Consider the following 14,909-nt stretch of genomic DNA (forward strand, 5'->3'; position numbering starts at 1 on the left):
GAACTAGATCTGTTCCTCACTTATTTTTCCGTACAGAAGTTGCTGCAGGGACTGTGTACAGGACCAGTAAGGAAAAAAACAATAATCCCAGCTAGACTCTTGACTGGCCTCTGGAGCCTGCCCACTTCATCCTTTAGAGGGCCAGCTTTTGGTTTCACACTTGCTGGGTCACTGATTTCCGATTTCTAAGACCTTTGCCTTCTTTTAGTGGGTATTTTTCACTTGTATCCTATCGGTGGATATGAGCTATCACTATTTGTTGTTCATACATTGCTTTTTGATATTTCTGTTTACACCACTGGTTAGGGTAATAGCTTTGTTAAATTTTAGAGTTTAGGTGTTAGAAGACCTTGACTTTTCAAGATAGTATGTGGAATATGGTTTTCTGTTTCCTGAAGATACTTCTTGGTTTTTTCCTCCCTCCCTGTTTTTGATGTTCTAATTACATGATAGCATTGATTTTTTCATTCTTAGAATGTAGTCCAATTGGTTGTACTTAAGCACACCATCAGAAAAGTTAAGACCAAATACTGGAGGGACTACCTTATGGCTTGTTTTAATTCCAGAAATGAAAGCTAGAAGAACGTTCCCTTTGTGCGGAAATACTAGTTGGCAGGCGTGCCTTCTCATTTTCTTCTTTGTAAAACCTCAAATTAGTTAATAGTACTTGCCTGTATACCTGAGATTAGTTAATAGCACTTGCCTGTATGGTACACAGAGGCAATAAATTTCATATTACGTTTGCTATTTGTATAAAACCATCACAGTGGAGAACTGGACCCATCCAGTAGAGAACTGGAGGATGGAACTGTTTTGAGGCTTTCAAGTGACTCTCTCTCTCTTGGCAGAGCAAGAACTCTGCCTTTGGGTAGAACAGTTGCCCTGCTTTTTCAGACCAGGAAAGCCGTTGCTGCTAGAATAAAGCAGTGAATTCACATCCAGAAGTTGATCAGCAACACTGCTTATCATCATGGCTTTTTTCACTGACTATACATAAAGCAAAATAAAAGCTTTGGGCAAATAGTCCTGTGGAGCTGGGAAGCCAGATGGTTGCCAGGGAAAAAGCTTAAACCTGGTTCTCATTAAGGTCTCACAAACAGAGCATCTTGTTAGTAGTTGCAAAGGCTTGAGGTTATTCCACAGCTGGTAGATTAGTTGATAGTAACTTTTTTTTATTTGTCATTTAAAATCATTTAACAGAAGGACAAGTTTCTAAAGTACACAAAAGTAAACGCAAGTATTAAAAAATATAACTTTTCCACTGTAATACAGTTATTATGATTGTGTGATTCTTCAGGAAACAGCAATAAAGCTGTGATGTTAATTGTGGAAGAAGAACTTCACAGTTCTTCAAAGAGCATCACTAGGTGAATTATGTTTAAGGAGGTATTTTGGCAAACAACCTCAGATTTTTCTTGTACATAATAAACATTGCAGTACAAGTATCAAGGGCAGGTTATAAACTGTGGGTTTCTTCCCAAGAAAATTTACGATTGCCAGATTGTAGCAAGACTCAACCGTAAATAATTTTCTATACTGCTACTGTTAACAAAGTTAAGTGTCTAATCTGGAGTGCAAGGCTCCCTGCAACAGCCCTTAATGCTTGCAAACAGACCTGTCATTCATTATTCATGGACTGCCAAGGCAATGAAATCCTTCTTTGATTTGAACTAAGAGGAAGGACAGAAATTATATTTAAGCTGAGAAACTTTAATAAACACATGTCAAAGAAAATGTGCTTGAGGGAAAGAATGGATTCCCCATGTGTGAAATCCCTATAGGTTGTATTGACTTGTCTGACAGATATGGCAGACGAACTTAAAACTAAGTTGCATATGCAGTAATGACCCCAAGACCAGAAATACCACTCAGAGGATTTTGACTGGAGCTTTGGGTTTGACTTCAGCTGCCATAGTGATGAAAACCCACTAGTAAGTAGGCTGTGGCAATTTGGAAACATTAACAGAGACCTTCTGAAATGATCAAAATTCAGGGACTTCTCCCTGAAGAGAGGGAGTAAAAGACTAAAACTGTATTCACGTAGAGATGTCTACAAAGAGGAATGGCAGACTTCTGAAATTATTTTTTTCTGAAATATTCATTTCAGTATTTATCCCTTTGCTGCACATTTTGCATTGTCATCAGCTTTTCCCTGATGCTGCTGTGCTCCATTTTCCGTATCAAGGTGGGAGTTACAGTGAAGTAAAAGAAAGCGTCTGCACAGTGTACTGCAGAGAAAAGGAAAAAACTGAGCAAACTTCCCTTCCCGACCAGTAAGGATGGTGAGGGCAAAATGGTACAGCCAGGCACTGCAGCACAGGAAGGTAACACAGAAGGATGTAAAAAGGAGGTTATAGCAACAGCAACATCTGAAAGGAAGTAAAGTACATTTACAGAGTTTTTTTGGGTTTTTCAAATACAGGAAGGATCTTGGCTACTGGCTTAAAATCCATGAAGGAGAAACACAGTGCTGATGTTCCCTATCTTATTTTCAACAGCAGACATTTATAATCAGAGAACCTTTACTATTCCTCATTGGCTCTGTAGCAATTTTCCTGTGGCGTGCACTTGGCTTTGAGTTAGACACTGTGTTATTTAATGCAGATTGGCACAATCATATTTTGTATAATCTGATGTTTGTTTTCCATAAAAAGCAGCCCATGGAAAAAGTCCCAAGTACTTTTCCTTTGATACACACATTTGCTTAGCATGTTTAACAGCCTAGTAAATGGTTTTGTTTGCAACGTGAATATACTGGGCAGTTCATATAACAAAAGAACACTTAAGCCTCTGACCAGTCCTGTGAATTATGATACATGTGCTGTTCAATAAACAGTGGAGTGTGAGGTAGTGAGCCACAGAGGTATTAAGAAAGAAGTAGTATTTTTTCCAAATAAGATTTTGTTTGGCTATTTGACGGTTAACACCAAGCTGGGATGTGAAGGAGAGACTCCTTTTCTGAATAAATGAGCAAAGTTAAAAGTTTAACATTGTGAAAGTATCACATTGTAAAAGTATCACATTGTGGGGACTACTGCAAATAAATTATAGTGGGAAGTGGTCTGCTCTGCTCAGGATTATTTTAGTTTCTGGGTTCAAAATGTTTTCCAGTGCTAATAGAAGAAATTTCCTTCATTGTAGACAGAGAATGTTGTTTCTGGAAGTGGTCTGATGTTCTGCAGTTCTCGTTCTCTTCCCTGGTTAGTAATACTCCAAGATGCAGGCTCAGATGAGGACTTTCATTGACCTTCAGGACTGATGAGTCAGCTCTGCATCATCACTGCAGTCTCCCAGTCGTGGTGCATGCTGGCTGCCAGTTTCTACACAGAATGGGGGCAATGTGCTATGCAGCTGAAAACTAAAGCTCCAGATCCATGGATAGTTCTGCAGTGTATCGTAGAGCTGCCCTTGCCATTATCTATACATTTAAGATTTAAGTGTAGGAGACATTAATGTGAGACAATGAAGTGATTACAGCCTAAAAATATATGGGACTGACCATACTATACATGCCATTAATTTACTAACTTGCTGTTAACAGCTTTTTAAGATTATTACTTGTAATGAAGATGTGTAACTCAAGACAACTGCTGACAGAAAAGCTCACATTTGCCTACCTGCTTGCCTCAAGTTTATAAAATACAGAAATTGAGAGAGGAAAAGATGAAACTGTTTTGCTTTTGCCTAGATAGTCCTGCATAAATTTTTCATGAATTGCAGTGGGTGTTTTCTGTTGCCATTTGTAGCTAGTTTCAAGGCCTACAGTGATAACATTATTTTTTAAAATAATATAGATATCTTAATAATCAGGCAAGTGGTTTATGGAAGAGTTTCAGCTCTGGGAAGTAGTTAGAAGTGACTTAGGGGTTCATCTAAAAAGCCAGTTGATTATGCATAGCTTTTTAGGTGTTCAGTATTTTCTGATGCACAACACAGTGATGTACCTTGGAGAACCAAAAGGATTTTGTAGCTGCAGCATTCTGGTTGACTTCAGGTTTTTGTTTCTGTATGACCTTGGAAATTGTTTCCTTATCTCTACTTTATGGGGTTAAAATCCTCTCAGATGTGTTCTAAAGATAAAATTCATTGTGAAAATAGTTCAGAGATCACAGTGTCTCTAGAGTTTTAATCTACAAAACCACTATGTGGAAATATTCCTAAAGAACATTAAAATAGGCATTGCAGGAAGCCACTTGAACTGTGAATATTTTGGAGGAAAGAGCCTAAGTTTTGTTTATATGGAGCATTAATAAGTGCTGCATATTGCCTTAAATAATGGAAAAGACTAAAACATTTATCTTAAAAGTCTTTAAGGGCAAAACAAAGAATAAGAAAAAGGTGCATAAGAAGATGTCCGTGTTGATGGGTGCAGTAGTCTTCCAGCTGAAACCTCTCCTTTCAAGGTTGGAGGGGTGATTTCTGATGGAGGTGGTGAATTCAGGTGAACAAATTGTTGGTAAAAACCCGTGTCAGACACCTGGGATGGGATGAGCTTCTCAAAGCGACACTGACTACAGCCATGACATTGAACAAGGCAGTTCTTATGACTAGGGACATTGCATGCCCCCCTGGTAAAAAGCCCTCACTCTTCCATCTTTCTGCCGAGATGTTAAACTGCTCTGCTTTCTAAACACTTTTTTTTTTTTCTTTCCATAATTACAGATCTTTTCTTGGAGTAGGGTCATCAAGCTGCACTCACCTGTCTGCAAAGCATAATTCCAGCTGTGCCAGTTCAGATTTCTGTCATTCACTTGCCATCCTCTCAGTGAAATTGCAGTGCTGCCAAATAGTGGTGGACAAGGCTTCTGGGATTTGAGCTTTATTCACCATGTGGCTTGTCAATGACACAGGTCAACAAAAGAACAGAAATGGCAGAGTTCAGAGACAGTCAGTGCCTGACCACAGCAACAATTAGGCATCAAATGAGATAGTAAAGACTGCTGTCAGGGGCCCACTATCTTTGCAGCTGGTTCAAGATATTGGGTAGTTCTCCCACAAATAGGAAATCTTAGGTATTGGGAATGATTCGTTATCACAGGATGGTTAAGGAATGTTTGGATTCCTAGTCAAAGAAGTATTCCAATCATTAAAGACAGTAACACACTTCAAGAGGCTTAGCTTTTTCCTGTCGGTAGCGAATTTTTATGCTCGATAGCAATAACTTGCAACTGAACATACTGAACAGATTGGTGCTGCTGACTGACTGCTGGATTTATTTTTTCTTAAGCAAAGTCAGGGGTGAACCCATTTATCAGGAGCATTGTATTCCACTACTGTTGCAACTTCAGTATATAAACAGCAGGTGTATTCTTGTCTTTGACTCTGATTTTATTGAGGTCTTCAGCAATCTTAAATTTCACTCCTGTCCACAGTCTTGGTGAAATCGATAATGAAATCCCTGGGGTATTTGGTTCATTTTTTTGTGGCATATCCCCTTTTGGGGAGATAAACCTATTTTAATAGGCATTAAAAATGCAAGATATAAACTTCTATTGTTATTATTCTTTAGACCAATTTGCTTCAACTTTTTCTTCAGACTACTTTTTGTAGTACTACTTTGTTCAGAAGAGATTTTTAATGCTTTAGCAGTCCTTCATAGAGCCCTGAAATTGCAAAACATCAAAACTTATATGAAAAATACTGTTTCTGAAGGTGAAGAATGACACTTGAGGATAATAATTTCCCCCTGACAGTAACAGATGGGAACACAAGGCCAGCAGTTTGGTTCCACTTGAGAAAGGGCTGTATTTTGAGAGCAAATCAGATGTTACATGAAGTTGGCAAACAGTGTAAGAAATCAGTATTTAGTGTGAGAAGTTGATGCAATTAGCCTGTTGATCAACAGGGTGTGTGGAAACATGATTTAATGTCTTGAATTTACTTTAGGAGATTTCAGTGGGAATGGGTCACACAGCAGTGAAGTCCCCTGCAACCTCTGGTAGTTCTTGCAGCAGCTCCTAGCACAGCTCAGTTTACAAGTCTGCAAGTATTAGAGATTCAAGTTTGAGGCAGAAAGTATGAATCCAGCTACAAATATTAGCACAAAGAGGTTGGCTTTCTTTCCCTCACTGCTGTTCAAGAGTCCTGAGCAAGGATTGGTGGACTGGTTTTGTGTACAGTAACTGGAGGCTAAATCTTGCAGTTACTGTTCAGGCTGCATCATCATCTTCGTCTAGCCTTCCACTTTCAAGGCTCTATTATTACCTGGAAGTATAAACCCAAATGAGATCTGACAGATAAGGACTTACCCAAGAACTAAAGTGAAATTATATGCAACTAGCTTTATTCATTAAATAAACGTGAGCTAAAAAATCCTAAAATACAATACACTGCACAACATTGCTTCTCAGGACTTGTAATTAATGAATTGTTGCAAGTCAGGTACAAGTAGGAAAAATGTTTAACTATCACCAGGCTGCAGCTGAACCATATGAAACTTGCATATGAATTCCATTTATGCAGGGAGAGAGAGAGAGGATAAAATGAGATTTGTGCTTCCTTTGGAGTCACAATAGTTTTGTATTCCAGCAGATCAGATGCAAGAAAGATTAACCTAACTTTGTGGAGACAACACATAATCTGCTTTAAAAAGCATGTAACATTAGATATGGATATGAATATGAACTATCCATTGCAGTCAGAGCAGGCAGGTTTAAATAATTACAAGGAAAACAGTCACAATCTGTCATCACTGTCACTCTTCCAAAATTTTGTCATCATCAGAGGTCTCAGTAGTGTTAGTAGAGCTGACTTTTTGTTCACAGTTGTCGCACCAACTCGGCATCCTAGCAGGTATGTGGAATTTATTTTCACCTAGAAATGTGTAAAGTACTCCAATATTCATACATATGTAAGAGTTCTTGCTAGAAAAAGTTTCTATAGATTCCTCGTACCCAGCTTAAATTTAAGAAGTCAGCAGAGTTGGTGAATTTATCTTCTGTGACGTAAATGGAGTTGTGCCTATGTTATGCACTCCCCATCGGGTCAGCTAGTTACAAGAGTGACTGATAAGCCTCTGCATCCCCTGTCATCACCTGTAGGGCTTTCAGAGCGTGCCTGGAAGGGGCTTTCTGAAGTCAGCTCTCACAATCTGATACTTAGACATTACACAGACATTTCTCCATCAAGTCTGCAAATCATTTTCTTCTTACTTACAGATACCTGAACTCCAGATTTTTACAACATCAGAGTTTGCTTTGGCAACTTAATGCTGTAGACTTACCTATTTCTCAGCTTGCGGTTTAGGTCAGCAGAAAACTTAATGTGCTCTGGTGGCCCAGTCTCAACAGACAAAGTAAAAGGGATGAAGTGCTCCATACCATTATGCAAGATTTCTTCAGATAATTGATAATCTGCTGTAAAAGGAGATCTTGATCCTTTCTCCTTGGTCTGGAATCAGATACTGGTTGCAATGTAGTGCCTCCAGGTTGACAGCAGGGAGGTTTGGGGGCTGGCCACAATTACAGCATTATTTGACACTTTATACCCATTGATTGCTGTGCTGAAAACAAGAAAAAAACCCAGATTTATTCGATTAGTGTAAGGAATAGCAACTGTCAGATGATGAGAACTCTGAATACTCTGTTGATAACATAGAACAACCATGCTGAACACAAAGTTAACACATCATTTTTGGAGGACAAATTTGAAGGTCCCCACTAGAAAAAGAAGATGAAACAATGAGCCATTTGAAGTTATTTTAAAAGTATGGGTTACTGTTGTCTAGGCAAAAAGTTCATTTTTTTCCAAAGGAATTTATTGCTTTAAATATGTCATGTGCAAAGGATATGATAACCTTCCAATAACTTTCATCAGACATGGCAAATCTGAAACAGATGTAATTGGGATGATTCTTGAACATGAGTAACTGCTGTCCAGCATAGTAACCGACAAGCCCCAGTACTGTCTTTCAGAGTCTTAGCAGCTCAAAGACCATGCTTTGTCGGACCTCTTGTTCAGTGGTGAACACCTTCGTTGTGTTCCTCAGGTTATTTATTACTTCTGGTTTTGCTAAAGGCATATTTTCTTATACCAAATTACTTAAATGTAAAAGAGTGTCTGATGTGCCCATGCATTGACCTTTAGTGCTTGGATGCATAGCAATGGAGTGTAAACCCCCTCCTCTCCTCCCCCACCTGGCCTCCACGCCCCCATATACTCACATATATGAAATACTTGTTAGCAATATTTTTCAGTCAACTAGCTCTTGCTTATATGGGTGTAAAGGCAACAAGGACTTAAAGCTATTAAGATGTTACCCTGTGTGGATATCAATAAACGGGGTGTTGTCCTGAGTAAAAGCTAAAATACACCAAGCCTTTCCTGCCACCTAGTCCCAGAAATGTCAAGGAAAAAAGGTTGCATGTTGCTGCTCCTCAAACACAGTGTTGTCCTGTTGGGAAAATGCCTTTTCTTCAGTGATCGTATTTGTCTGTTAAAGACATTTTCTTAGAGCTGAAGAATGAAATCAAGGAATGGACATTCTATGGTTCATTTTGGAATTTTTCTCCCCTCACTGTCCATTTCCTTCGGAAGACAGGGCCAGCTGGGGGGTCATGGGCATTGGCTGGCAAGTGCAGAGCAGTGAATGTTTCCAGCTGCAGAGAGTTCACTGTCTAGTCATAGCTTGTGGGAAATTTTGTTAGCAAGCCTTGAAACCTGTGCCATCGCTAATGCCACCCAGCACAGTGACTAGCGTAACACAGCAGTCATGTCTTCTGACAGTGAAATGATAATTTAAAGTTCTGTACAATGAAAAAAACCCACATGTTCTAAGTAGCCAAAGAGCTGTGTTTGAATGCCAGCTCAGGTGTCAAACATCATCTTCAGGGAAACCATATTCTCCCTTTACCCTTTCTGCCAAGAATCATCACAGGAAAAGATTTGCTTGCTTCTGCTGTGTTTATTTTCTGCAGGAATGGCATTGACGGGGAGCAAGTGAGCAATGGTGTCCATCTGGGGTGGTGGGGAGGGCTGATGGGAACCCCTCTTTTGAGTACCATGTTGCCTACAGCGTGCACACTCATGGGGGTGGTGCTGCACAGGCATGCCAAGTGAGAAGTGTATCGGTAGTGATCCCTGGTTAAACAACACTTGAAGAAGGGCTTCCTGGCTTCCTTCCTTTCCCATGCCCTTCATATACATTTTGTGTTTGCACAAATTTAATGTAATAACTGTTAAAAGTGGGCCTTATGATCGAGCTGCTTGATTGGTCTGAAGAGGTGAACTGTGTAAATTAGGAAATCTGTTCAGTCACTTCTAGGAAATGTTATTGACACCATCTCCATCTCATTAATCGTACTATAAATGCCATTGGTATTTGGCTGCGTAAGGGAGCAATGGGATCCTATGGCAATAGGAACTGGGATGCTGCATGTGGAAATTGCCCTTTAAGCAAATGTCGCATGCTGTTGACTTCTCCTTTCTGTTCTGGTTCTGAATCAAACAGCTGCCAAGACTCTATTTGTGTCTGGTTTTAATTTGAAGCTTTACTTAATGAAATCAAGGATGAGTCAATAAATTAAAAAAAAAATATATTTATTCCAAACACAATGAATATTTATTTTTTAAAGCCTTTAGATAGGACTTCGACTTGCTTTCCAGAAACTATAAGCAGGTAAAATCTATCCACTCAACCACTTCTGTGCAACCTGGAAGTTTCTTCCTTTCTTCCTCTGACACATCACAGAAATGTTCTGTCAAATGTGTAGAGTAGGGCTGCAAGTATCCAGTAGAGTTAATTTAAAGCAACCTGAGATCTTCTCCGATTCAGTGAGTCTCAGGTTCTCCCACTTCATCAGTAGCTTAGTAAGTGGCAGTCTCTCGCTAGTTTGTGAAACGCTGTTGCTGCTTTCTGTTCCCACACTGTGTTAATTCATTTCTGTTTGATAAAACTGTTCCTGTGGGAGACTTTCCTTCACTCTAGCTGAGCATCTCAAGGTATCAATCTGGCCAGTAAGCCTGTGTTTCTCTTACAAAACTGTAAATAGTTTTTTAAAGGACATAATTTTTTATTTTTCAAGCAGTGTTACAGGACCTTCTTACTGATATCAGCAAGCAGACACAAACTTCCCACATTTTACAGTGGGATGGGAGCCCTGGTGGTGACTCACACCCTGCCAGTGCTGGGTCCCCACCCTGTATGATAAGCAGTAACACATGTTGATGCTGAGGAGTTGGAAGGATGAGGCAGTCACGCATGCAGCTCTGAACAGGCACCATGGTGTACATGGTGCAGACCTCTACGCTTGCCTCTGGAAATCAGTCTCAAGCTGCATGACACCATGCAACCACTGGGACCTGTGGTGTCTGGCCCATGGGAGTGCAGGATGTAAGTAACCACCGTTGTCACTGCTGGTCATAGGAGCTGTGACTCCTCATGCCAAATCCCTCCCAGCTACACAGATGCTTGACTCGGAGTAGCTTCGGTTAAGTCCAGAGTGGGTGTTTTGACTCAGGTGGACACTATGCATCATTGTCTAACTTTGCATGTGGCTAAATGCATTTCTTTTCTACCTGTGTTTAAATATGTTAATGCCTAATCATTTGTAAGGCTTATAAATACTTATAAATTCTGGCCTGAACAAAGTGTGTGCTCTGTATCACCAACTATTAAGTGACAAATTTGTGGCAACTAAAGGGTGGCAGTTTGTTTACTTAACAACAGTAAAGACAAGATTCAATAAACTGTGCCTAATCTTTAATTTGAAGGAACTCTGCAGAACAACTTAAGTATCAGATCACTGAGCACCTTCTGAAGGTGTCTGTAGTAACACAGCCATCTGGACGTTGAATTGAATATAGCTTTATATATGCATTCCTGTTAGGCAAGTAGAGCTATAAAAATAAATTGAATTACAAAGCGTAATACCAGAACGATGCTGCAGAGAGAGTTGCCCTCCTCTCTTTTCGTAATACACAGTCTGTCTCCTCCTTTCAAGGAAACATAGCAAAAAAAGATGTATGTTAAGAAAACTAGGTTTCTTCAAACAAACCAGACCAGTATCCACAAGTCTCTAGGCACTGTCATGCACAGAGAGTAAACTACACCCCCGTCTCACATTTTACATGAGAACACTGAAGTTTTTTCCTTCTTCACTATGTCATTTGATTGTAAGCTCTCAGGCTTATAAATGCAGAGCTTCCCCCGAGCAACAGCGGAGGACAGCAGGTTGGAAGCCCGGTGGGCGAGGAGCAGGCGGGCAGAGGCGGCCAGGCAGGGCGAGGACGAGCAGGAACAGGAACAGGAGCAGGAGCAGGAGCAGGGCGGCACCGCTGGCGCAGGCGGGGCGGAGGGGGAAGCTGCCCGCCCCTCCCCCAGGCTGCCCATCCCCCCCCCCCCCCCGCACGGCTGCCCATCCCCCCAGAAGGCTGCCCACCCTCCCCCCAGGCTGCCCACCCCCCAAGGCTGGCCGCCCTCCCAGGCTGCCCGCCGCAGCCGGGCTCCCTTCGGCGTGTCCCAGCTCGGTTTTTTGCTTCTCTTTACAGGGTAGTTTTTCTGAGCAGGCAAATAGGTGACTTGTCCTGAATCCCTCGTACACCCTTTTAAGCGCAATTAATTATTTTAATGGATTAATATTACACAGAGCGGTTTGCTTGGAAGGGACGGGTCTTCTGGTTTGGTTGGTGGTTTTTTTGGAACTAATTACCAGACTGGATTTCTGAATGACAGTACGGCTGCTAATTAAGCTCACTGCAAGTTCTTACAGAAAGAGACCTTGATAAGAACTTGCTAATTAACATAACAAAAAAAATATGTCAAGAGTCCTGTTGTGTTTCCCTGGCATCCACTCCCAGTCAGATGAAAATCACTATTGAATACAGGTACTGACTCACTAAGCGTGAAGGCCAGTGGTCTGCGAGGCTGCTCCAGACTTGCCCAGACGTTCTTTCAGGATATGGCTGGTATTTGTATGCCCATTCACTCTGGTTGCCCAGCGTTGCTCGCCATGGCTTTTGTAAGCAGGAGGAAGATGAAGCAGGGCAGTGCACGTGGGTGTGTGTCCGACCATCCCCATAGGGAGTTTCTCACAGTGTCATCTGTGACATTAATCAATATTAGCAGAAGGCTGAAAGGGGAGTTTTGGCAGGGTGGGTCCCAGCTTTCACTCGATTCATCTGGTGGGGCCGGAGACCTGGCTGGTTTGTCTGGTGCAGCCAGGGACTCAGTGTGTGCATGGCGTGCAGCCCAGCGTGGAGCACTCCCATGGTACATGACGTGCCATACGTGGTGGGACAGTGCTGGTGGTGGTAGGCCAGAGGGACACCCCTGAGCTCCTTTGCTTGTCTCACTAATCATGCTTACTAGCCACCAGCATACAGCGCAAGTATTCACTTTTTTCTTGCAGGGAAAGTTTGCAGCCTGTGTTGACTTTCCTGCTGCTGCAGCTAAGCTGCTAATAGTTCTTGGAAGAGGAACTATTAATTTAAAACTACCTGGGCATGTTATAGAAGTGTGTAATCTCAGCTGTATCTGGTGTAGATACATCCATGAAAATACAGGCCCAGATGTTCAGCTGGTGATCGTTAATCCAGTCCCTGATTCACACCAGCTCTGTGAGACCAAGGTGAGTTACACGGACTCCTCTGGCAAAGGGGAAGGAACAGGACCTGGTGCTGTTACCTGTTTGTTTCATTACCTTGAATTTTCCAGAGCAGTGTTTCTGGCCCGCAGGACCACATGCTATGGGTGCCTCTGAAGAGATGAGCAGCATAGCAGTTGCTGTGGCAGATGTGCACTGTGCTGGGTGACCACAGAGCTGTTGCACGGTAGGACGTGCAACAAGCTCATGGAAAGTGTGGGTTTAAACCATACTGATCTAATTTAATTTCTTTTTTTTTTCTTTTTCTCTCTGTGCTTGCAGGTCAGAAGATTCTCCACCACAGAAGTGATGTCTTGGAAACTGTGGTCCTGATCAATCCCTCAGATGAAGCAGTTAGTACTGAGGTAAATCAGCAATGAATGTGTCATAAAAGCTTCATTAAGCGGAGAGGATGAGAGCAGTGAAGCAGATGTAGTTGAGGTGATAGCTGAACATCAGTTACTGCCTTTGAGCTTAGTGATTGACAAACGCCAGCACTGTCTTTCGCAGTCTTGGCAGACTAAAAGCAGGTCCTAACTAAGGGTGAAAAGACATGTTAGGAGCAAATACTGTTAAAAACATCAGGCATACCTTGATTTTCTCCCGGGTTTCCCAGAACCCTAGTAAAACATCAGAGGCATGGGACAGAAACACACCTCTGATGCCAGCACTCCTTTCCTCATAGTGCTCCAGGTTCCTTCTTGATGAAATGGAGGCAATTATGCTTAAACTGCATCTGCTTTTCTTCTGCTCCACCATTGTTTGGTAGCTCTGGATGCCTATTTTACACATGAAGAAAGTGCCTGAAGGTGCCCTGAGACAAATTTATCTCTTTGAGAGGAATTGTCAGCTTGTGGTGGTGACTCTAGGTTGATCTATCTGGCCTTCAAAAGGCATGTGACATGATCAATGGGCTCTGGAGAGTGTCCCAGCAGAGGACTACCAATTCCTCATGGACTTGCTGGAGCAGCGTCACAGAACTGAGCAAGTAGCTCAAACACAAAATTGCCAAATTTAGCTAGTAAGACTGAAGGTTTAAAAAATAGGGATAATTGCATTACTAGCCTGTGCTGAGAAGCACTGACATAGTACCATTTCTGGTACTATGGGAAGTGAAGTGTATTTTATTATATTCTGAATATATAGTCTGAATAATATATTCAGAATAAATATTCTGGTACTGGGAAGTGAAGTGGCTGTGCTTGCAGTACATAGTGAAACATCTGTTTTGTTGCCAGCCTTGAATGACATTAAACACAAACAGGAGGAAGGACTCTGAAACAAATGACATTTCTGAAGTTGTAGCAGTTTAAGTAAGTCAGTCACTTTAGTTAACGACAGCTCATTCACTAAAAAAAATGTGTGAAAATCTCTTACAAGGCCTTGGAGTTACTTGGTAAGGAAAAGGGACAGCTGGGTAACAGCTCTTAATACGCTCAGGCATTCAGAGCAAAAAGCTGTAATGTGTGTGAGTGTGGAGGGGAGGAAGAGCTGAAGGAACTGCCAAGAGTGTGGAAATGCCGTTTCTGTCGCTGTTGCTTGCCATACCTTTGGTGGATGACCTCATGGAAGAACACGGTCTGGGGCCCATCGATGACTTCTGAACCCTGGCTTTACTCCTTTGGCTCCGGAAGATGTTTGGCTAGGTTATTGTTAATTTCCTCTTGCTGGATGTGGGACACAATCTTTTCTTCGCTTTCGTCTTGCCAAGCTGGTCACAGCCAGAGGTTACAAGCTGAGATTTACCTTGGCTGGCTAAGCAAGACTGACTGAACAGAAGCCAGAAAAAGACAGTAAGAATGAGGCTGGAGAATTAAACTGGAGGTTGGAATATATGTGATTTACCCATTATGGCAAATAGAATGCTTCTCTTCATGTATCAGGAGATCTTCACGTTGCATCTGGGGAGACCATGACATATATACCATGGAGCTCTGACTTCACCAGTAGAGAAACTTGAATCTCTCTGTTCAGGAAAAACAAAGAAAAATGATGCTTTAAGAAATTCCTGGTAATGCGGCTGGTAGTAGCCACAGAGCAGCATGGTTCTGCCCAAAGCTCCTGTCTTGTTCTGTCAAATGCCAAAACACCTCCCAAAAGAGAGAGGCCTAAAGGGAGTGAGACTGTAGTTTCCCAAAGAAAACAAGTTTCTGAAACCCCCATGAACAGTTACTGCCTTCTTAAGAAGACCGACTCTGTTGCTCCCATCTCCTGCAGCTGTACTTTAAGTCTGAGAAACTGCTGATCGGCTGATGCTTCTGTCTCCATTCACATTCCATCTTTCCTCTGTTTTGACTGAGGCTGCATTTTGCTGTTCACTTCCTTCAG

The 14,909-nt window shown here is 41.7% G+C and overlaps 1 protein-coding gene across 3 annotated transcripts in view; it reads left to right on the forward strand.

Moving 5' to 3' along the window:
• MAP1B (microtubule associated protein 1B) overlaps positions 1-14,909 on the forward strand; it is a 70,614-nt gene that overhangs the window by 38,880 nt on the left and 16,825 nt on the right. The window contains exons 1-2 of one of the 3 annotated variants that reach the window (XM_037374138.1): positions 10,184-10,330; positions 12,864-12,946. In XM_037374138.1, coding sequence (XP_037230035.1) covers positions 10,276-10,330; positions 12,864-12,946 — 138 coding nt within the window. In that variant the 5' untranslated portion in view covers positions 10,184-10,275. Of the gene's footprint in view, positions 1-10,183; positions 10,331-12,185; positions 12,567-12,863; positions 12,947-14,909 lie in introns of those variants that run through there. The other 2 variants (XM_037374139.1, XM_037374137.1) reach the window with 2 other exon arrangements.

Source organism: Falco rusticolus, chromosome Z, assembly GCF_015220075.1.
Source record: "Falco rusticolus isolate bFalRus1 chromosome Z, bFalRus1.pri, whole genome shotgun sequence".
NCBI classification, from domain to species: Eukaryota; Metazoa; Chordata; class Aves; order Falconiformes; family Falconidae; genus Falco; species Falco rusticolus.